The following is a 22,929-nucleotide window of genomic DNA, read 5'->3' as shown; positions in this document are numbered from 1 at the left end:
TAAGGTGTAAATAATATTCTCTCCGTTTCAAAATATAAAATGTTATAGAGGTTTTGTTTTGTTTCATAATATAAGATGTTTTTAACTATCTAGGCAACTTTTAGATTAGTTTTATATTTTTTATTATTTATTTTATGCAGTTTTGTTTATGACTGATTAAACTTTTTAAAAATTGATATTCCTTATTATGCGTGTTTTTAGCTAAAATATCTTATATTTTAAAATGGAAGAATTAATAAAAAGTACATTTTATAAATAGTATTAATTTGAAATTAGATATGGAATTTATATAATTAGGTAGGTTTTAGTTCGGAGAATGAAACACACAAACAAGTGGGGGTATCGATAGTAGCCCTGAGATTTTAAACCGAACCGAAATAACCGAACCAAACCGATATTTTTGGTGTTCGGTTCGGTTTCGGTTATGGCGGCTGAACCGATCGGTACAATTTTTTTTCAAAAAACCGAAATATTTCGGTTATTTCGGTTCGGTTTTCGGTTAACCGATTTTTTTTTTTTACTTTTTTTTTAATTTTTTTAATTTTTTTAGGAAAAAAACTAATAAAACCGAAATTTACCCTAAAATAACCGAATTTACCCTAAAATAACCAAAATAACCGAAACCGAAAAAACCGAAATATTTGAAATAAAACCGAAAAACCCAAAATTATCTCTAAATAACCGAAAAATCAGATTTTTCATGTTTTTAATCAAATTTCGGTTAATTTCGGTTTTAAAATTTTAAAACCGAATTAACCGAGAAACCGAAATAACCAAACCGAAATATATTTCGGTTCAATTTGGTAAGATTTTCAAAACTCAAAAAAAAACAAAAAACCGAAATAACCGAACCGAATTCACCGAAATAACCGAAATCTTAGGCCTAATCGATAGCATCGGAGCCCTCAGGCTTGCGCAAGTGTGCGACGTCAACTTGTTAAAATATTTGCTTGCACGTATTCCTTAGCTCGTGTAAGTAAGGTGTATCACACTCCAAGATCCTCTTACAATATCTTCTCCCCATCAATAAGTTATACAATTATAGTATTCATTTTATATTGTTTAACGACCGAACATGGTAATACTTTTCATTTTGCTTGCAATTGCTAGACTACCGGTAATTGTAAAATTTATATATATTCAATAGTCATAGGTAATTTATACAGCATGTTGAGAACTTAACTATTAGATTATGTTAACCACTTGGAGATTAATAAAATCAAAATCCCAGTCCCCAAAGATTTACTTGACTAGTATATATAGACGGTGTTTGGTGACTGGTTAATGGTGTGAACTTTAAGTTCGTCTGAGAGGAGGTTGTAACGTACCAAAAATATCCTTTTCACCCTTCTAAAAATAGGAGAGATTGAAACTAGTCACTATTCTACAAAGGTCCACACTAGATTGAAACAATTGTTTTGCTTATTATATTACCAAGTAAAATATCAAAAACATTAAAAAAAAACACCGACCTCATCGCACCACTACTATTTGTACCTTCTTCCACACAAAGCAGCTCCCTCCCTCAAAGTCTTCGCTAAAGACGTCACCCACTCACGGAAATTCATAAAGTGGACAATACGACAACTTTCTCCATTTTCAAATTCATTGTTTCAATGAAATAAAAATTAAAAAACTTCAAATTTACCATTTTGTCGAGTTATACTACTAGAAGAAAGAAGAAAGAAGAAAGAAGAAAGAAGAAGAGAGAGAGAGACAGAACAACAAGTAAGTAGTAAAAGTGGTAACGCCTCAGCTCGGTTCCAAAAAAACCAAAACCCCCACACGCTCGTGGGGTCCACTCCACTCTTCTTCTCCCTGCGAACCCCATGATTTTTTTTACTAGTATTTTCTTAACGTCTCTCGAGTGCTGGTGGTGGGACCTACAGTTTATGGAACCGAACCGTGATGGAAGTTCAAACTATGTTTTACAATTATGGCCCCTGTTGTTTTTGTAATTTACAGTATTGCCGCTATTTTTGTTGCTTTCCTTCTTGTTTTTGTAAACCTTAAAAAAAAGGCTGTTTCTCCTTTGGACGGATGTGATCTCACAGTTGTTCACTCACTGTACGACTGTAGGCTTTTATTCACTTGTTTGTTTGTTACTAATAGTGGTTAAATCAGAATTTATATTTAGTTCAATGTGTGAAATTATGTATTCAATATGGTTATAGCAGTATATTGATTGATACTATTACTAGTGTATTAGCTAATAGAAATGTTTAGTATAATCCATCCACCTACTATTTTAAACAATCTGATTAGTAAAAAAGTTATTTGTAAAAGGTGATTTAATCATATAAGCTATAAATATGTATGATTATATAATTGCATTATTTTTATTTTGACTATCTTATATAGTTATATACTTATATATATATATGTACCCATGAGAAATTGTAAAAGTAATAGTTACTTTTTACAGTAATTACCTAAATGGCTAAATTTTCAAACTTATGTAACTTTTTCATGTCATAGTAAAAAATCAAATTGAGTAATTTTTACTTTCATGTGAAAGTTAATAATTGAACTAAAAAGCACCAAACGTGAAGATAAAAAGAAACTATTTTACTTTCTACTACTCTTCTCTAGAGAGTTCCTCTAGACCCAATTTTTTTTTTTTTTCTATAACGCTCCTCTCGATCATTCCCTCTTACGTGTCAAAATAAAGTAAAATTTCAGAAGAAAATAACAAAAGTGGTTTTCGATTTCTTGTACTTTCGAAAATGAGCGTTTAAAAAGTTTTACAAAAAGCCAACAGATTCTCCTCTTCTCTCAAAATTCGCCCCTAGTTTCTTACTTTCTCTCTCTTTAAACCCCCAAAAAATACAAAAGATATTTTTCTTATAAAATGCCACTTCACACTTTCTTCACATCAACAAAACCTCTCTCTCTCTCTCTCTTTCTCTTTCTCTTTCTCTTTCTCTTTCTCTTTCGCTCTCAAAACCAGAACACAAAAAAATGGAGGTTTCATCATCGAGAAAGCCTTATTTCATCGAAGAAGAAGAAGACGTTGATAATACTTCTTCTTTGGCTTCTTCTTTATCAGAGATGGAAGCTGGGGTTTCTGGTAATATTAACAACCAGAACGGCGTCGTTTCAGGCCGTTTCTCATACGGTAGATTGAACAGTCTCAGGAATCATAACAACAACTACCCTCAGGGTTATTGTTATAACCATTACAACCAGTACGCTGTTTCGTCTCCTAGATTTGTTGTCTCTGGAAGGTTTCATGATTTCAGTTTCGACAACCAACAGCCTCATTTCTTGGATGCCTGTTTCCTCTGTAAGAAACCTCTTGGTGATAACAGAGACATCTACATGTACAGGTAAAAACTCTTTTCAAGACCTAACCAATACTTAATCAGATCTGATTATTATAACCCATTAAAAACAATTTGATTTTTTTTGGATCCTCAGTTTTTTCAAATTCCTCTGTTTTAGTCGAAATTATGAAAATTTAGGGAGAAAGGACAGATTTTTGGAATACCCATCTCCTCAGTTGTGTTGATTTGATCAAGTTTTTGTGTCTGATTTGAAGTTTTTTTTGTGAAATTGGCAGAGGAGACACACCGTTTTGTAGTGAAGAGTGTAGACAAGAACAGATAGAGAGAGATGAAGCGAAAGAGAAGAAACAGAATCTGTCTTATTCTGTTAAATCAGCTATGAGGAGGAAAGAACAGAGAAGCTCTTCTTCTTCACCAACTAGATCTCGTGATTATGCTTTTCGCAATGGAACTGTTATTGCTGCTTAATTATATAAAAAAAAAATCCAGACTTTGGGGGATATTATAATAATTATAAATTAGGTTTAAGAAAAAAAGAAGAAGAAAATAAAAAGCTATATTGTCTCTGACGCTACGAAGCTCTGGTTTTGGATTCTCTCTTTTGATCTTGAGATCTTTTTAACTTTAGCTTCAAGTCTTGGGGAAAAAAAAAAGGAAGCTAAAGATCCTTTAAATTTTCTAGTTTTCTTTCTTTCCTTTTTTTTTGTTGTAAGGGAAAAAAAAAAGAGTTTCTTCAGTTGAAATTTTGGGAGCATGAGAAGAGAAAATTGTAAATGCCTATGTGAATTATAATAGTGCATGGCATCTTTGAGTAAATTTTCTTGTCTTTTTTTTTTCTTTCTGCTGGGTAAAATCATCTTTCAAGGAGAGTATACAGATGTAAAATCAAGTTATATATGTTGGAGTTACGAAAAATATATACGAGAAAAACTACAAGAATAAGTTTTTTTTTTTGCTTGATGATTTGATAGAAGATTGAGTAATAGTATTTGCATTTGATTCTTTTTGTGGTAAGTTTGGTGACTTGCGAAAAGTGGGAAATAAAGGTATAAAAATATTTTTCCTTCAAATGCTTTTTGGTGGTAGTACAGTTTTCTTTTCTTCACGAACTGGTAGAGAGTAGTAGAACAATATTTCCTAAGTAAATAATTAGTTAAATACCACCAGGGTATTTAGTTAAATACCACAGGTAATCACAAAGCTATTTACCACTAAATAATAGTCTGATGCATAAAAAAAGTTCGCTTCTAACAAATAATTTGCACATAACCAATAAAGTTTTTATCATCGAAAGCTTTGGCTAAGATGTAACGTTATCAACAGTAAAATACATTTTTAAAACCTCCAATGATTCTCTCTTCTCATTCGCTGTATTAAATTTCATTTATAAACACACAATAAATATACCGCTAATCTCTCACAATAAACCAACAAATTGTAAAAACCATTAACTTATTTAGTAATAAAACTGCAAAAAAAGCTTCTAAACTCAAAATCATCCTCTAACACTAACACCTCCTCTCAAACTTGGTTTCACAGGTTCTGCAACTTGTCTCCTCCTTACCTGACTACTTTCCTTAGTCGTAGTCACAGGCATCGGATAATCTTCATTACTGGATTCTTCGATGATCTTTTTCAATCTTTCCACTACAATTTCCATCGTGGGTCGTTCTTTATCGTTCTTTTTTAGACAAAGATCAGCCAATTTAGCCAAACTCTTAGCTCCAGCAGCTGGATAATTGTTTCGTAGCCTAGGGTCAACGATCATGCTGAAGCGTTGACTATCAGCAGGATACTCTTTGACCCAATCCAATAGCCTTTGTTCAGCTACTGGCTTGTTCCTCTCAATGGTTCGGCGTCCGGCTATGATCTCGTACAGCACAACACCGAAGCTGTAGACATCACTCTTTACGCGAAGATGACCGGTTTGCACGTATTCCGGAGCTGCATAGCCGTGTGTACCAACTCTCTGTACAGACAACATTTTAATGAACATTCATCACCTTAAACTATGAGTGAGCTTACATGTCAAACCAAACAGAACAAGCCAAATACACAACACTAAAACGAACGACATAAATAACAGAGAAGTTTTCAATACTTACTGCGGTTGTGACATGAGTATTGTCCCCCTCTGGTCCTTCTCTGGCAAGCCCAAAGTCCGATAATTTCGGATAGAATTCATCGTTTAAGAGCACATTAGATGATTTGAAATCTCTATATATAACCTGCAACCAAATAAATAAGTCTTGATCATCCAATGTATTCATTAAACACACAAGGCGAAACTTAAACCTATATTTCATCCCCAAAAGATCACAACACAGTTACTGAATGTCTCAATCCTAATTTACTAACTATGGCTCTATTTCGAGATTTACATAGAACCTATTGTATAACATTGTTTAAATATCAAGTATCATTAAAAGGGTCTGTCTAAAACCAGATTCCCCCTGATAGTTTTAAATTTGTACCTTGAGGTCATGTAAATAAGCCAATCCTTCAGCTGCACCAAGCATGACCTCGAGTCTTTTTCCCCACGGTAATGTGCGTGATCCACGGGTGAAGAGATGGTCCTCTAAACTTTTATTCGACATGTACTCATAAACCAAAAGCCTCTCGATGCCGTTCTCACCGTCCTCTGAGCAATAACCTATGAGTTTCACAACGTTCTGATGATTCACTACCCCTAAAAGCTGTACCTCTGCTAGCCATTGCTTGTGACCCTAAAATACGCCATTCAACCACAGACAAGGGAAAATTCAAAACTTTTGAAGAAAAATTCAAAACATAGTGACGATGTTGACTTAATAAATGCATCCATTGACTAATTCCTACTCTTTTCCTTCACCATTCTTAAGTCTTTATTCCACCATCATGAAACAAGTGACAAATTTTGAGTTTTCTTCATTGTTCCATCAAATCTAATCTTCTTCTTTTTTGACAATTCTAAGAAGCTTTTTTCATCAAAGCAACTTGGAAGAATCTCTCAGCTAGCTTTACATCTAATTGCTTAATTACCTCCTAATGATTAAATTAGCAAAAGAAACAGAGAGAAGACAAGAAAGTAAAGTAATTAAATTATGACCTGTAAACCTTGTCGGTTGAGTTTCTTAATGGCGACGACAAGTGGAGGATCAGAATCAGCTCCTCCAGTGGTCAGAATCTTTCCTTTATAAACACTACCGAATCCACCTTCACCGATCTTAAGCCTTCTGTTAAACCCATAAGTGGCTCTACTGAGTTCTTCGTAAGTGAAAACCCTAAGATTCTGTTCTCTCTCTGTATACAAATCTTTGATGCTTCTTGGAGAAGGCAACGATCTCGGCGTCTGGAGATTAAACGACTGCGTTTCACTCCGATTCGTTAGCTCTGGAGCTGAGTTTTGTAACAATTCTTTGCCTTTCCTTCTGTTCTTCTTCTTCTTCTTCTTGTCTTTGTCTTTCTGTTGATTTGTTGGTTTCTTTGATTTGAACAAGAACAGACAATTCATGTCTTAAAGAACAGAGAAAAAAGATTGAAACTTTATGAATGAAAACAAGTGGGAATATTGATGATACTTTTGAGCTGACTTAGTTTAAACCCAAAAAAGAAATGTATTTTTTTTGAAAAGTTGGGTTCCTGTCAAAACAGAGAAAGATAGATTATTTATGAAGAAAGAAATTGAATTGAATAAAGAACTGATGAGGAATAAGGGTGTTGTATGAACGCAGATCTATTTAACAACTTCAGGAGAAAGAGTTTTTTTCCTGGAAATTAAGGAGAGAGACAAGAGACAACATTAACAGCCAGAGGTTGATGAGTAGACACAAGACGAGAGAAAGAAAAAAAAAAGAATTCTTTAGATTGGAAAAAGACATAAAAACGTTACGCCATTGCTTATTAAGATAAGAGGAGAAAGAGAAAAGAAGAAATCGCGTTTTTTAAAAACGAGAAAAGAAAACAGAAGAAATCGCGTCCGTACGGATCACACGTAGAAAAGTATGTGTGAAAGAAGAAGAGAAAGAGATTTTAATGACTAATGGAAACACTGGATTGGACACAAGACTTTGTCATACACTCGTACTCATCATACAATTCTAAGCTCTTTGTTTTTAAATCCATACAATTCTAACCTTCTTTTTGTAACTGATAGTATTATGGAATTTTTGGATGAATTTATGAGCCTAACAGAAATTTCATACGTGTTTTATTTTATCCTATTTCACATTTTTAATGATTGTACTTTGAATTTTGCACTTAATATATTAAAAAGGAGAAATCACCGCTAATAGCTACTAATTTTCTTTAGACATTAGTTCACAAAAATGTTTTTATTTATTTATTTTATTTTATCAACTCAACTATAATACTAAAATGTGAATCTTTAACCAATATTCAAAATAAAAAGTTAAGTTAAAAAAACTCCCAGATTCTAATATCGAAACAACCATCATAACCACGTCCACCGGCGCCGGAACCGGCGCCGGAATGTTATCACCTCTTCCTCTCTTTTTAGCTTTATGTCCTTCTGTTATAGTTTTTTCCCCTTGTTTATTTTCTTTGTTCCCCTTTTGCTATCTTATCAAACCTACCCAAACCCTATACTTCTGGTGAGATCTTCAATCAACTTCAAAGGGAAAAGATGGTGTCCGGCGTTTCCCATCAATCACCCTCCACTCGCCCCACCATTACAGAAGTCTTTCCTGAAAGAACCACCGCATCACAAATCTGAGAACTCGTCTACTCGCAACGAAACGCTGCTCCAAGCTACGGCTTACGGCGAACTTCTTCTCGGGTTAACAAGTTCATTTAACAGAACGACCAAGTTCCTCTGGTTCTCCTCCTCCGCTACACGATTTGGTCTCAGCCATATACCGCTGACACAAACTTCACCAGGGATCCGCGTTTCATCGATTAATCACGATTCAACTCCGTACAAGTGACGCCACTCTCGATTCTCAGGTCTACCAGGTAAAAGGAAACTAGGTTTTCATCTGGTGGGGTTTGTTAAGTTCGGCCCTTTAGGATGTCAAAAGCCCATTAAGAATTGTGGTCCAATTTCTCCCTTGCAAAAGCCCAGGTCTGCTCTGATTTCTTCTTTGGCAATCCGTATGTGATTTCTGCGTATACTATCGGTACACTCTGATCGAAGACGTCAAAGGTACCGTATTTTACCAGTTTAGCTATGGCTGCTTAAGATCTCTTTTGGAACCCTGCCTTTAGACCCATCTCGGTTCTTCATTCATGTTTTTCAAAGTTCAAAGAGGAAAGGTCGTTTGTTCTCGAATCTGTTATGTCGATGTTGGGATTATTGTTTCCAAAGCGCCTTTAATAGCTTATCCTCGACACCTTTAAGTTCCAATACCCAGCAACCATCTTATTGTCTGAAGCTCAGGTCTGTTTATCCCTTGTCCGTGTCTGGCCGTTTACAAACTTTGTGTGGAATTCTTGATCACCATATGCATGGCAGAGAGGATCCACCTGTTATGTTACGACTTCACACTTACTATTTGCGAATCCTGGGTTTAGCTTCAGGCAAACTCTAATGATTCCAAGTATTGGAAGTCCCCTAGCGCCATCAATTGCTTATCCCTGACGGTACGCACCAATACCCAACGACCATCCTTGTGTATGAAGCTCAAGTCAGTTTATCCTTTGCCCGTGTCTTACCGTTTACAAACTTTGTATGGAATTCTTGATCACCATATCCATGGCAGAGTGGATCCATCTGTTATGTTACAACTTTACACTTACTTTTTGCAAATCCTGTTTTAGCTTCAATGGTAAACTCTACTGCTCCCAAGTATCTGAAGTCTCATGGCGTTTTAGTTCGGAAATCAAATTTCCGAGGCTGTGATTATGGTCTTAGAGGTCACTCTACCAACAACCACCCCTCGACAGTTCTAACTACCTACTTCAGTCACCACCTTGCTGCCAGCACTTCTAATAGCTGGATCATTTCAGCCTTAGCTCACCCAAGGAAAGTCCAGTTTCTTTAGTTAGTGCTTCAAACCACGCTCCACCCGATTATAAAACCATAATCTCCCACGGTATGGCTTATGCTCTACTTCATGTAGATCCTCTCGTGCCGGCGAGAATCATAGCCATAACTTCATTATCAACGTCACTTTGCCTTGTGGCAATGACTAATTTGTCTACCATTGAGCTACTTATGGAAGACTGTTCGACAATCCTTGATCTCACTTGGGTCAAATCGCTTCATAGCCTTTGTCTCAAAGCTATTTGGATCTCTATGTTGATCATCTTTATCTACTTGTGCTTGACATTGGGGAATGCCCTTATTTTAACACTTTGTTTCTTTGTTTCTTTTTCGATGTACTTGGCTTTATAATGAATAGAATCAAGTCTTTGTCCAAAAAAAAAAAAACAAAAAAAAAAAACAAAACCAATATCCAAAATAAGGAGGAACATAGTTTACAAAAGAAAAAACATATCGTGCTAAATAATCAGTCCTATAATTCAACCATTAATGAATAAAAAAGATGGAAAAATGCAACTAAATTCCAAAATGCAACTAGATATTTTACGGTATAGTTAATATGTAGTTTTTGAAAAAATAAAATTTCGTCAACTATTTCTTTAACAACATTTCTTCTAGTATACTCTTTTTGTTTCACAAAAAGTGTCATTTTAACACAAACTGTAACACCTGTAAACCGAAATTTGAAAATTCGATAAGTTCAACACTAGTGGTAGTATCGATCGACACCTTATATGGTCGAGTTACTCGGTTCAATTTTAACTCGCTGGTTTGCATGGTTGGTTTAGGAAAACCTAAGACTCAAGTTTATTAGGGAAAACTCTACTTCCCTAAATCATTAGCCTTTTTGACACTTCAGAGAGAAAAGTTCTTGTGAGTTCTCTTCAGATACCTGGAGGTTCTTTGTCTTTGTTGGTAAGATTTCTTCCTGGAGAGTGAGGATCTAAGGCTAAGGATGTGTAGGGAAGGTTGCTGTGGTGCTAGCCTCTTCGTTTTGGGTTCAGATCTCTCTGTTTTGAAAATTTGAATGCATGACCTTTGCTGATCTAAGCTGAGATCTCTAGTTTTGGTATTTTCTGTGATTCTGTGACTTGTTTGATTGTTTCTCTAGCTTGCTTTGTGTGATTCGTGGTTCATATGGCTTGGGAGAGTCTTGGCCGCGTTGGAGACAGTGGAAAGCGGAGATCAGATATTCAGCTTCAAGGAGAACGAGGTTGCATGGTCAATGTTGATCAACACCAGGAGGATGTCTGTCGACACCAATACGTGATGGTCACGAGGACTTTGATGAGTGTCGGTCGAGACCATGTGGAGGTGTCGGTCGACACTAATTAGGGTTTTTGGGTCGTCGAGGTGGGGTGTCGGTCGACATCAGCAAAGTGTCGGTCAACACCAGGTGGCCAGTGTCGGTCGACACCCTCTGGTGTCGGTGACACTAGCACTCAACATGCGGCTGAATGTGTTTCCCTTCCCTGGTTTGATTTGTGATTGTTGTTTGATGCATGTGGAGATCTTATTGCTTTTATGTAGAGCCCAGTATATGGGAGGATTGTCTCAATGGGTATTTGTGATAATACTTATGCATCTCAATTGTTGGTTGCAGTGCAGGTAAAAACAAAGTGTGATCATGGAATCGAGGAGGATGTTTTAGCGGCTCAGTTACTTTTTCTATGCTTATGTTAGGTTATTACTAGAAAGGAATAATGTTGTCTAGAACGGATGTTAGGTTGCTGGTTCTATCACTTTGTTTTTATGTTATTGGTTTTGTTGGATTGATATTGGTTTATTCGTTATTTAATTCATTCATTTATTGATATTAGTTTATGTTATCTGTTGGTTGTATTTGATTGGGGTTAGGATGCTAGTGAGTATGTGATCACTAGCTATTACTATTTAAAAAAATAGGTCGGGTTGTTTCAGTTTGGTATTAGAGCCCTTACGATTCTAGGTACGAGTTCGCTCTGCGCTTTGTTTGTTGATCTTTGGATTGCATGCTTGATTTATTATGTGATTAGTCAATTGTGTGTGACATGAGGTCCTAGAACATCCTCCTCGAGCCTTCAATTTGATTCCACGAAAAGTTGTATTCCTTGTGTGGTTATATTTTGTTTTGTTGCTTAGCCTTCTGTTCTTGGCTGGTGGTGGTATCGAAGGGGCTGGTGGGCTCGACGTCGGTGTTGGTATTGCCCCGGGTGTTTGGGTTGCAGCGGGTTGATGTGCAGGCTCTTGTGGTGCAGCCAGCGGTTTGTGGGCAGGCTCTTTTACTGCCACCGGTAGTTGCTGGGCTGGCTCTGGGGGTGCAGCCTATGGTTAGTTTGCAGGCAGGTGTGCAGCCGAAGGCGGAGGTAGTGGATGCACATTATGTTTAGATGATGGTGCAGCTACGAAATTTTGGTGCAGGATAATTCCTGGGAGCTATGGATCCGAGTGTGGCTGATGAATGGAAAGAGCAGATGTATGATTTTTTTCCAGTCACTTTAGTGTTCCAACCAGTATCAGTTGGACTTGGCAGTGCATTATCTATCTATCAGGTGATGTGCGTTTGTGGTGGAGGTTGGTGACGACCTGGAGAGTGCAGTGGAAGATGACTTGGTTGGACTTTTGGGGGGGGAGTTCATCACCAAGTACTTCTCGTAGGAGGCGCTAGATCGCATGGAGGCCCAGTTCTTGGGGTTGAACCAGGGGAACCGCACTGTGTGGGATTTGGACGCAAAGTTTACTGGGTTATGTTGTATGCAGGCCAGGCTCTGGAGTCGGAGTCAGCTCAGGTGCGGAGATTCCTGTTGGCTCTTCACGATGACCTGAGGACTCGGTGCACATTGAGGAGTTACATTACGAGAGCGGTGCTGGTGGAGACTACAGTTGGGATAGAGGATGACTTGAGAGCACATGAAGTGGTGATTAGTCCTCTAGTGCACCCAAAGCAGACTCAACCGCATTATGATCCTAGAAAGGGTAGCAAGCCTGCGCAGGGCCAAAGCAAAATTTTGACACCATGCAGAGGATGAGTTCAAGCGGTGTAGGTTGCTTTGGGTGTGGTAGCTTTGGAGCACAGAGTGCCGAGTTATCCGCAGGGGGGCAAACAGCCATCACCGCTGATGACGCGGGTATGCTACCAAAACATAGAGGCAGGGCATGTCAGATCTTCTTGTCCCAAGATGTTTCCGATTATTGTGGTGTTGGTGCAGCTAGGAGTGCAGCAGGCTAACAAGACGGTGTTGTCGTTGCCAGTGGTACCGCGTGTGCACTCAACCATGGAGAGAGGAACCACTGCCGATGTGATCACATGAAAAACTTCTAAGACTCAGACTTCGTGAATTTAAGTAGTTCCGATTTTATAATTGCCTATGGTAAAATGTTAGGTTTCTTAGCACATGAGATTTGTGTAAGGACCCTGTTGGTGGGCGGGTTTAGGTCCAACATGTTGTTTGTTTCTAGAGCAACTCATTTCTTCGTTTCTCTGGAGTGTGCCATGAGTGGCAACATTCGTGGAGATCCTAGTGAGCGGTTTAGGACCGTTAAGGTTGTTGGAGGCGGGATGATCCAGGTCCATGGACGGGTGAGCGGTGTGGATATTCAGGTGGTTAGGGAGTCGATGCTAGCAGATTTGATTGTCAGCCTGATGGAATTGTATGATGTTATTCTGGTTGCATAGGTACAAAGTCCATCTTTGTCATCGGGGTAGAGTTGTATTTAAGCGGTTCGGAGCGAAGAGTTTGGTTTATCTTGGAGTGAGACCAATTTCAGGGAATCTCAGCTGTGCAGGCAGAGAAGATGATTAGTAAGGATCGAAAAGCGTACCTGGCTACTATTTCTATGCCAGAGTGTGTAGGGCAGGCTGTTGTGTGTGAGATCCTTGTGGTTTGGGAGTATGAGGAGGTGTTTCAGTCGTTGCAGGGGTTACCTTTATCTCGGTCTGACCCTTCACGGTTGAGTTGGAATCAGAGACGACGTCATTTTCTAAGGCACCCTATAGGGTGGCTCCAACAGAGATGGCATAGCTGAAGATGCAGTTGGAGGACTTGATGGGTAAGGGATTCATTCGTCCTAGCCTTTCATCGTAGGGAGCACCAATGTTGTTTGTGAAGAACAAGTATCATAGATTATCGGAGTCTGAACCAAGTTATTGTGAAGAACAAGTATCCTCTTCCACGGATTGATGAGTTGTTGGATCAGTTGCGGGGTGCTACTGTGCTATTTGGTTCTCCACGATCAACTTGGCATGTTGGTACCATCAGATTCCGATATACGAGTTGGACGTCAGGAAATGAGTCGGGTTGTTTCACAAATTAAGAAAATGTTGAATTTTACATGTTTGCCATTATTTAATAAGTGGTTGATATTTTAAAATCAATGAAAAGAACTTTGAGTTTAGGGGTTAATTAGAAAATTTAGCATAAAAACACATTGGAAATATAGAATGACACTTTTTGTGAAACAAAATTTTTTCTCTAAAATGAAACTCTCTATGAAACAGAGGGAGTATATTATTTTTTTAGAAGTAGACACACAATATTTTATGAGAGATTTACAATTAGGTAACTACTCTTGTCATGTACAGAGAATCTTATGTTATAGAATTTTATATAATCTTGTTTATAATAAAATATATACATTTTATTACCTTAATAAATATGTCATTGCATTTCTAAAGTTTATAATGGCTGTATTTTTTTTATAATATGTTCTCAAGCACAATTCAAAAACAGAAACAAATTATTTTTTATGAGATCTCTAGGTCGAATTGGTATTAAACTAAAACAACATGATCTGTTGTTTTAGGACTTTTCGACCAAAACAAATAAATTCACTTTGAAATTGTGTGAATGACGATAAAACATTGCGAAAGATCATGTGATAATTTGTAAGGTTTATAAACAAATATCTAAAGCTTTCCAAACATAGCAAACCATTCGTCAGATACGCGTGGGCTCACATACCGAAGTTGACATAGAGCCCATAAAAAGAAATGGTGGATGTGGTGTTACATATTTTTTGTATTTTTTTCCCTTTGACCGCAAGATATCTTGAGAAGTAATTTCTTTTTTTGTTGACTAACATTTCAGCTTCCGTTATTTACTTTAGGTTGTTTGGGTTAAGTTCGGATCACATTTCATATTTTCATAAAATCGGAATGGATATGACTTTTTTTTTTTTTTTTTTTTTGTCAATCGGATTTGATTTTCTCTATTATAATTAATTATTTAGTTAATGATGATCTATAGGTTTCAAAATAAAGTGAAAAAATCAAGAAATAATGCAATGAAAATTGCAGAGGCATATCAAGCTTCCATCATTTGTTGCAACACACTTGCCAGTTCCTTTCCATAGTTGTAAGCACAGAGCGGTACAAGAGCCAAGACCACAATCTGTGTCTGCTAAAATCTTATGACATATTCCTTGTTTTCCTTGAATCTCATTCACCATCAATCCTGTAAAAATAATATATTAACACACAACGTTATCAATTTCATGGTAGTAAAACGACAAGATTTTTTCATAATTTTAGAGATGGTAAAACAAAAAACGAAACCTAGAATAAGGATCATGTAGACAACAAGAAAGGTGAATTTGATCATTATTAATGGTAATTGGAGTTTTCAAAATACAAAAACACACACACATATATATAATCACACATATATACATATACACACACATATATATAATCTTCAGATAAATGCATATATTATCAAATTGATATTTTCCCTTTATGTATGATTCAATATTATATAAACCTACTGTTTCGGCAAAAAAAAAATTCTAGTCAAAGAAGATAATTATTCTAGTCAAAGAAGATAATTAGAATCTGTTTTGTAATTTTTGATGAATTTGATGAATTTTGTACCTTGTAAAAGAAGTATGATTTTGTCTGTCAACATGTATAAAACTAATAAGAACGGTTGAAAAAGCCAGACAACAAGTACCAAAGACATATGACATTAGTCAAGACAAGTTTAAAAATTAGTTAGTGAATTACAAAGTACAAACAAGTAAAGATAATTATATTATTTTTAGTCAACATAAGTTAAATTAGTTAGTGAATTAGAATTAAGTAAAGATAATTACTTTATTTTATGTTCTCTTTATCAATTTTTTTGTGGTTCTCATTTTAAATAGTTTATGCTCTATATGTTGGTATAATGATTTTGATTCTCTTTTTATTGTTATGGAACAGTGGTGAAACATTTAGATACTATTATAAAATATAATAAAGTAATATATGTCAAAATTGTGATGTAATCAACTGCATAGTTTATCTAAGATTATAATTTGTTATAATTTATGAAAATTTTTAATTATCACCAATTAAGATAAGCAGTGTGAATGATGCTTTGGGGGAAAAAAAGAAGGAAAAAGTTAGTTTTAGATATGAAAACATTTCATGAAGACCAAATGAAAAGTTAGGCATTCACAAACTCCATGCATTAATTTGAAAAAGATCTACATGATGTAAAGCAGTAAACATATATGATAGGGACTTATTTGAGGGGTATTTATAAGTTTTGCCCCAAAAACTTTCACAATGTCATTTTTAATATCTAAAACACAAATTTACAAATGATGTTTGGGTTTATTAGGTTCCAGTTATGTTTAGGATATATTTTTCTTTATGAAATATGTGTTTTATGAAATTTTTTTGAAATATTTTAAAATAGCAAAAATGACAAAATTGAAAATTATTGACAAAAAGGACAAAAACAAAACATTTGGCGTAAGAAGTGGTATCTTGTGTAAAATTTAATCCCTGTAAACATTTTATTTTATTCTTTTTAGTTACGTTATCGTTCTTAATTATTCTCTTGATTGTATATATATAAGACATTTTCATATCTTATGACGGCTGTATATTATATTCTGAGTTTGTGATCAATCATTGAGAAAATTAAAGTCTTTCTGGCCAGACCTTTGTTCATATTATATGTATCATACTGTATTGTGAAATTATAATCCATTTTTCTTTTGGCTTTGTCCCATTCCGACATTCCCAATTTCCCATATTGCAAACGCATTTTGAATGTGCTTTTTCTTTTAGACGTTTCGTTTTTCTCGTTTCTAAAATTTGTATAAATTTATATGCATTATTAATTTTATTACTTAATAATATTATTTAAAAATTTAGATTTACGATATGTTACTCAAATTTACTCATTTTGATATTTGCTGATATAATATTATTACATATGTATTACTTGAATATTAGCAGAGGTAACCACGTTTACCACATACGTGTGAGGTATTTTTGCACAAACTGATATCTCAATTTCATTAATAAATAAAAACTATAATTAACAAAAATACAAAATTTGAAAAGGTATACAGCAGTAATATGAACTGCTAAATGAAATTCTTTTCGTCTCCCACATTACAGTCGCTAAAAATGCTATCTTCGATATTGCATTTTCTTATGACAAAGACAATTATTGAACAACGTATAAAAGTATAAGTTGCAACACTGGACGTATTACTATCTTTTTCCCCTACAAATTACAATAGTCTCGTGTCGTCTAAAGCTGTAAAAGAAAATTATTAAAAGCGTGTGATTGTAGTCAATACTTGCATTTGTTGGATTGAGTCATATTGGTCTATAAGTACATTATAAAAATTAATTAATAAGAAAGTAGGTCAATAAGTCGGGATGGTTAACCACAACAACATATTTCTCTCTATATTAATCTACAATATTGAATGGCCAAAAGCACGTTTCCATTTCCTAGAAAATTAATTTACGCCTCAGACAAACAATAGTTCCACTATATGACGTAAGTGTTTAGTAAATTACTTTAAAGCATTTTATTGCTATCTCCATAAATAATGTTATTAACTAGGTAAAAACCCACACTATGTGCGGAATAAATCGATTTTAAAAAAATTATTATAAGTAAAATTATTATTCTAAAACTAATATTTGTTTGTGTTAATCACTCATTTTGGTTCTAAAATCAAATTTTATTATTTTAGAACCAATATGTAACTAAATTTTTTTATTTATTTATTCAAGCTGCGTTTTTCGTGTAAAAAATATGTTTCACCCGTGAAATCTTTAAATGTGTAAGAAAAATATTAATAAAAAGTTACTATTTATTGCAACATTTATTTTGTGTGGTTTAAAAATCAAATTCATATCTTTTATGTTTTATTTTATAATTATAACAATTTTACATGTTTCTATGTAACCATAACAACATATACAAAATTACTTGGTAGTTTAATTAATTAATTTTATTATATGTTATTAACAATCGGATTCTAAACTAAATTTCCTGAACATAATCTAATTTATTGATTTACTATTTGTGATTAGGCTATTTAAATCTTTTGAGTTAGTCGGTTTGTTAATATTTTCTATAAATAACGGATTATTACCGAAAAAACCATAATAAAAAAATTAATGAAATTTCAAAATCAACGTATTCGTGTAAGAATACATTTCACCCGTGAATTATGTGAACGTGGTAAAGAAGATATTTATAAAATGTTACAATTTATGGAAATATATATTTTTTTGTGCTTTAAAAATCAAATTTTTATATTTATGGTTAATCGAGTAACTATAACAATGTTTCATAATCTAATAATCACTCACTTTAAATATATATATTTTTTGGGTACTAAGTTTATTTATAATGATAAGGATTATTCTCTCATTCCTTTTTAATAGCACATAGATTAATGTACAATTAAAACGTATATTCCAATTCGGTTATCAATATTTTTATTTTTTAATGAATAATCACACTAAATGTTGAGATTAATTAGTTTACATACTTAGATATATATAAATAATCACACATCAGGATATCCCCTAATTTGTTGTCATTTTTATATTTACTTGGTTTTGAACCCACGCTACGCGTGAGTTTATTTGATATATTTTGATGAAAATTATATATGATTGATGACGGTAATAAAATATTCTCTTATAAAAAAAAATTAAATTAGTATTAAGGAAAAAAAATAAATTTCAGATACACAATTTTTAAAATATAAAAATCAGTTGTGTTATAAAATCAAATCTGATAAAAAAAAATCATGAATTTAACTCGACGTCGAGGCGAGACGAATCAAACTGATGAACTCACATATTCTAAACCATTTCTTTGACCACCAAAAAAACGAAAGAATTTTATCATCATGAACCGTCTGGTTCTTTGTTATACTATTTTTCTTCTTCTTCTTCATCAACTTCTTCACATTCTTCCAATGAAAAATATTTTTTTAAGACTATCACACAACTTGTTAACCCATCAAACTCCAAGAACAAAATCATTTCTTTTCTCATAAAAATAAAAAATAAGATAAAAAATAAAAAATTAATGAAAGAATATCAACTCATCTATAAAATCATAAACAAAAATATATTTTACAGCTCATAAGAAATAAAGCACAAACGTAGATAAATAAGATAATTTTTGTATTACATGAATATTTATAATATTTTTAACTTTTAAAAGGTTTCGAAATATAAAATTTGAACCTTTTAAAAAGTTTCAATATTTATAATATCTTAAAATTTTAAAATATAAAAATTATAATATTTAAAAACTTTTAAAAAGCTAAGAACTTTTAAAAGTTTCAATATTTATAATATTTAAACTTTAAAATTTTTTTAAATATTATAATATATTTTTTTGAAACTTTTTAAAGTTTTAATTTGATCAAATAAAAACCGGATCAAACCGAATAAAAATTTTAAACTTGGACGCTTGATAAATCAAGTTTTCCTGCTCATTCGTTGTTGGAAGCATATTAATCTTATTTATACTGGTTCTGAACCATTGTCTAAAAATTTTCTAGCCGATGTGGGATATTGTACATAGTTCTTTTATTTCCATAAATTTAAATTTTTTTTCTTTTTCTAAAAATTCTGGAAATTTAAAAAATGTTAATGAATGACATGTCAAATCCTGATAGGTTGTTTAAAATAATTCTTATTAAATAAAATTCTTGAAAATTTTTAAAAATGTTAATTAGTAAGGTGTCTAATCACTATTGGTGGTTTTAAAGCTTAGATGGAGGCCTTAAGGAGCTTATAGCTCCTACTTTTTATTAGTATAAGATTTATGAATATATATAAATCTTTATTTATTGGGAATTAAGTTTTCTTTAATGACTTGGAGATAATTCACGGGTAATATATTTCTTTTTATAATCAATTATAATAACAATTAAAGCTTGTTATTTAAATTATTATGGTAATAATACTAACAAAAGTTATATATGATTTTGTAAATAGGTTATATGTTCAATAAGTTATATATTCTTTATTTTTATTAACTTTATATGTTTTTATAGCCTTTTTAGAATATTTTATTTATATTGATTTTAAGAAATCAATATTTTATATTGATTTCTTAAAAATAATATAACTTTGACTTGTATATTTATAAGTAAATTTTAGTGAAATTTTGACTTAAAATAGTATGTAATATTTAATTAGTTTTAATATGTGATATTTAAATTTGTGTGAGAATTGATGACAAATCTAATTATTATTCAGTTAATTGTTTTTAAAAAAGAATATATAATGGCATGTTAATGTAATTATGTAGAAAATTTAAGGGTTTTTTGCTAAATGTGTCTCTAGCTACCGCTATCCGCCCAAATATAAATGGATTCAAAAAGATAGATTGAAAAAACTGATTTGTACCCCCACTTGTTATAGAGGTTAGTAATATCTTTTATATGGCTTTGGCCTGTAAATGAACCTTTTTGAACCTCTAAAATATCTTTTATACCATGACCAATACCCCAGTGGTTCTATACATATTGAACAGGGTTCTATGGTCGGTCCGCGACCTCTGTATACCGAAGAGGTCGTCGGAGTGTTTATCTATTAATATATAGGGTATATGTTAGCGTAATAACATCGAATTATCGTGGTCGCGTGTTTAGGTTAATGGGCCGTACAGGCCCAGGTACATGTACAAGTTAAGCTACTACTACTAAGCTAGTATAAAGGTCGTTAGAGAGGTTAGTTACGAAAAACATAGCTTAACGGGGTTTTCTTTTTCTTTGGTTACAGGGATTAAGAAATCACAGTTCAACCTTTTTAGTCTTCGCTAACTTCACCTTCAAGCTTGTGTCTCTCTTATCCTTCTTGCTTGTTCTTCATATCATTTCTATGTACATATAGAATCTGTACTAGAGAGTGTGACAGAGTGTGATTGATTCAAGCTTGTATAACCTTTGATTAGTACTTAGTAGTGGACTTTGCCGTTTGAGAGTCACAGTGATCAAGGAGAACTCGTTTATTGGTGATGTTCGTGAGTGAGTTTCGATCTGTTATTGTCGGAAATCTAGAAGATTAAACTTTCACACTCACATTTATACAAACAAATCGAAAATTCTGAGGTAGACACAATGACATGTATAGTATAATCTATCAAATAGTATTGTTACAACTTAGAATATCACAAATTGGAAGAACAAAAGAGAGTTTTTTAATTACTACAAGACGGTGACTATCTCTATCTGCTGCTTTGCTGGTTGCTACTTCCGCGGGTTGTCGGTGCGGTGGATGGAAGCAAACCTTGAGAAGGTCTGATTCCCACAAGACGAAGCTGATTCTCAGCTTGTTCGATATTAATCCGTAATTCACGCTCACGAGAAGTTGCCTTTTCGAGATCTGCTCTTGTCATGCTAAGGCGAACCAAGGCAGCTTGGAGCTCATCATAGCGGACTGATCGAGATAATGCTGATCACGATGTTGATCACTAGGTTCAAACGGAAGCGAACCTTTGAGCAAATGTCCTTCCTGCACGACGAAGCTGGCTCTTAACTTGTTCAAAACGAACCTCAGCTTTAAGCTCCTTAGAAACCATATCCTTCAGCTTCCTCTGTAGCACAAGATGTTCAGCCAAGGCATCTTCCAGCTGCTTTTTTCCAACTGCAACGTAGCCACGATGAGGACGCTCCTCAACTCTTACAATGTCCGTTCTACGGGAGGAAGCATGACCTGCTCTTCTGGAAGGAGGAGCAGGGTCCAGTCTCCTGGGAGAAGGTTCTACTATCTGGGAACGACGTCGAGATTCCACAGCTCCGACTGCGGAGATCACTCTCTTGTCATGCCAACGCGGAGTCTCCACAGCTTCTTCCTCCCGTTCATCAACAAGATCCCATCGAATTCCATTATCGATGTCCGAGTAGACAGGACGCCTTCTCAGCTTCGGACGACGGCTTATCTGAATATATTTCAGAACTGGGAAGGTTAGAGGAGGCCAGTAGATGCTCTTCAGGTCAGGTAAGCCCTCTAAAATGAGGCTAGTTAGATTTAGAAAAGGGCTGTTCACTATTATCACCCACTCCCAGCTGCTGGGTCATGGATTTGTCTTTGCTTATTATTTCTTCTATTTGCGGACATTCGTATACACGTAGATTGTCAAGATCCGGGGCTCATCTTTGAACCAAGATATCCATGAAGTGTCCTCTCCATCGAATGTTTAGTGGCTCATCTTTTTGTAATGAAACTTGAAATGGATTCGTCTCTTTTTTTTTTTTCACTAGAGTGTCTTTTATTGAGTAAAACCTATTAAACAGGCCAAATTTACAAGCCAAAAGAACAATTCTACAAAACAACCCAACTGAAACAAAAGCCCACAGGTCCAAATATAATTTCTTCCTGTAGACTGAAGAGATAAGGTGGATCACGGACCACGTGACAAGAGGGAGACATGCTCTATATATACGCAAAACGGGTAGGTTTGATGGAGGCCATGTGTCCTCCCCTAAAATCAAAAATCAATCGGTGCTTATAACCACATAAATAATCTTATGTCATTTATTTGTTTTCCTTAAGTCTAGTCAACAATATACGGAATCAAATTGGTCGTTAATATGAATCTTTTTACTCATTTAATTATTTTAGGATTTATAACGATCCTATATGTTATTTACCAAACATATTCAGTTACATCTACAATATATCTCTATTTTAAGTCGATTCTTCCACGAAAAGATGCCAAATTTCCCTCAAATGATTTGACCATTAGTCGTTCTCCACCTTTTGTTCGTGGAAATTTCTATCCAAAGAAAGTATATTTTCTAAACTGATATATATATATATTTTTTTAATAAACTGATATTTTCATAAATAAATAAAGAAAAGTAGAATTGCAAATATCATTTACAACCACAAACGATATAGTGGCTTGAAAAAAATATATTAAAGATGCCAAGAAAGCCGGGCAATATTTTCTCCATTACGCACTTAATCAAATAACTGACTTCTCTAAATGTTTCTTTTATTTAAATAACTCGTCCAAAGATAATACATCAGCAACGATACGTCATCCTTAATTATACGTCCTCGTACGTCACAACATCACAATAATTTGTCTCTAAATTTCCTTCATGGCTTGTGTAATTTGAACACAAACACTCTTTGAATTATACAGTTTTTGTGTTGCCTTTGGTTCCGCGGGCTTGACATGCATAAATAAATGTTGAACGTCGTCCCAAAGTAAGCTCCATCAATGTATTTTCATCATTTTAAGAAAAACCCCACAAAAGATAACACCTACAACAAGATCTATACAAAACTCAAAAATAATCATTTGTCCGTTGATCCCAATCAGGACACGCGTACATCTGACAATATTTCATTACAGTTCCATGGCACCCATAATGAATAATAGCTTTACCAAACCAATTTTCGAG

The 22,929-nt window shown here is 34.2% G+C and overlaps 3 protein-coding genes across 3 annotated transcripts; 1 reads left to right on the top strand and 2 right to left on the bottom strand.

Annotated features, from left to right (window-relative positions):
- Positions 1-2,698: 2,698 nt before the first annotated feature.
- On the top strand, positions 2,699-4,103 carry LOC104760190 (FCS-Like Zinc finger 1). The gene is made up of 2 exons (XM_010483077.3): positions 2,699-3,329; positions 3,563-4,103. The coding sequence occupies exons 1-2, from the start codon at positions 2,962-2,964 to the stop codon at positions 3,753-3,755; spliced, it is 561 nt and encodes a 186-aa protein (XP_010481379.1). The 5' UTR covers positions 2,699-2,961; the 3' UTR covers positions 3,756-4,103.
- A 516-nt stretch (positions 4,104-4,619) lies between these two features.
- Positions 4,620-7,399, bottom strand: LOC104760189 (putative serine/threonine-protein kinase PBL19). The gene is made up of 4 exons (XM_010483076.3): positions 6,376-7,399; positions 5,762-6,013; positions 5,393-5,515; positions 4,620-5,256 (listed from the first exon to the last, which is right to left on the bottom strand). Exons 1-4 carry the CDS (start codon positions 6,778-6,780, stop codon positions 4,783-4,785), a joined length of 1,254 nt encoding a protein of 417 aa, XP_010481378.1. The 5' UTR covers positions 6,781-7,399; the 3' UTR covers positions 4,620-4,782.
- A 6,971-nt stretch (positions 7,400-14,370) lies between these two features.
- On the bottom strand, positions 14,371-14,885 carry LOC109130433 (putative defensin-like protein 126). Its single transcript, XM_019239941.2, has 2 exons — positions 14,804-14,885; positions 14,371-14,702 (listed from the first exon to the last, which is right to left on the bottom strand). Exons 1-2 carry the CDS (start codon positions 14,847-14,849, stop codon positions 14,518-14,520), a joined length of 231 nt encoding a protein of 76 aa, XP_019095486.1. The 5' UTR covers positions 14,850-14,885; the 3' UTR covers positions 14,371-14,517.
- Between the last annotated feature and the right edge of the window lie 8,044 nt (positions 14,886-22,929).

Source organism: Camelina sativa, chromosome 18 (genome assembly GCF_030686135.1).
Source record: "Camelina sativa cultivar CO46 ecotype springtype chromosome 18, ASM3068613v1".
Taxonomy (NCBI): domain Eukaryota; kingdom Viridiplantae; phylum Streptophyta; class Magnoliopsida; order Brassicales; family Brassicaceae; genus Camelina; species Camelina sativa.
The sequence above is the reverse complement of the archived record's forward strand: the minus strand, read 5'-3'. Positions and strand labels throughout refer to the sequence as shown.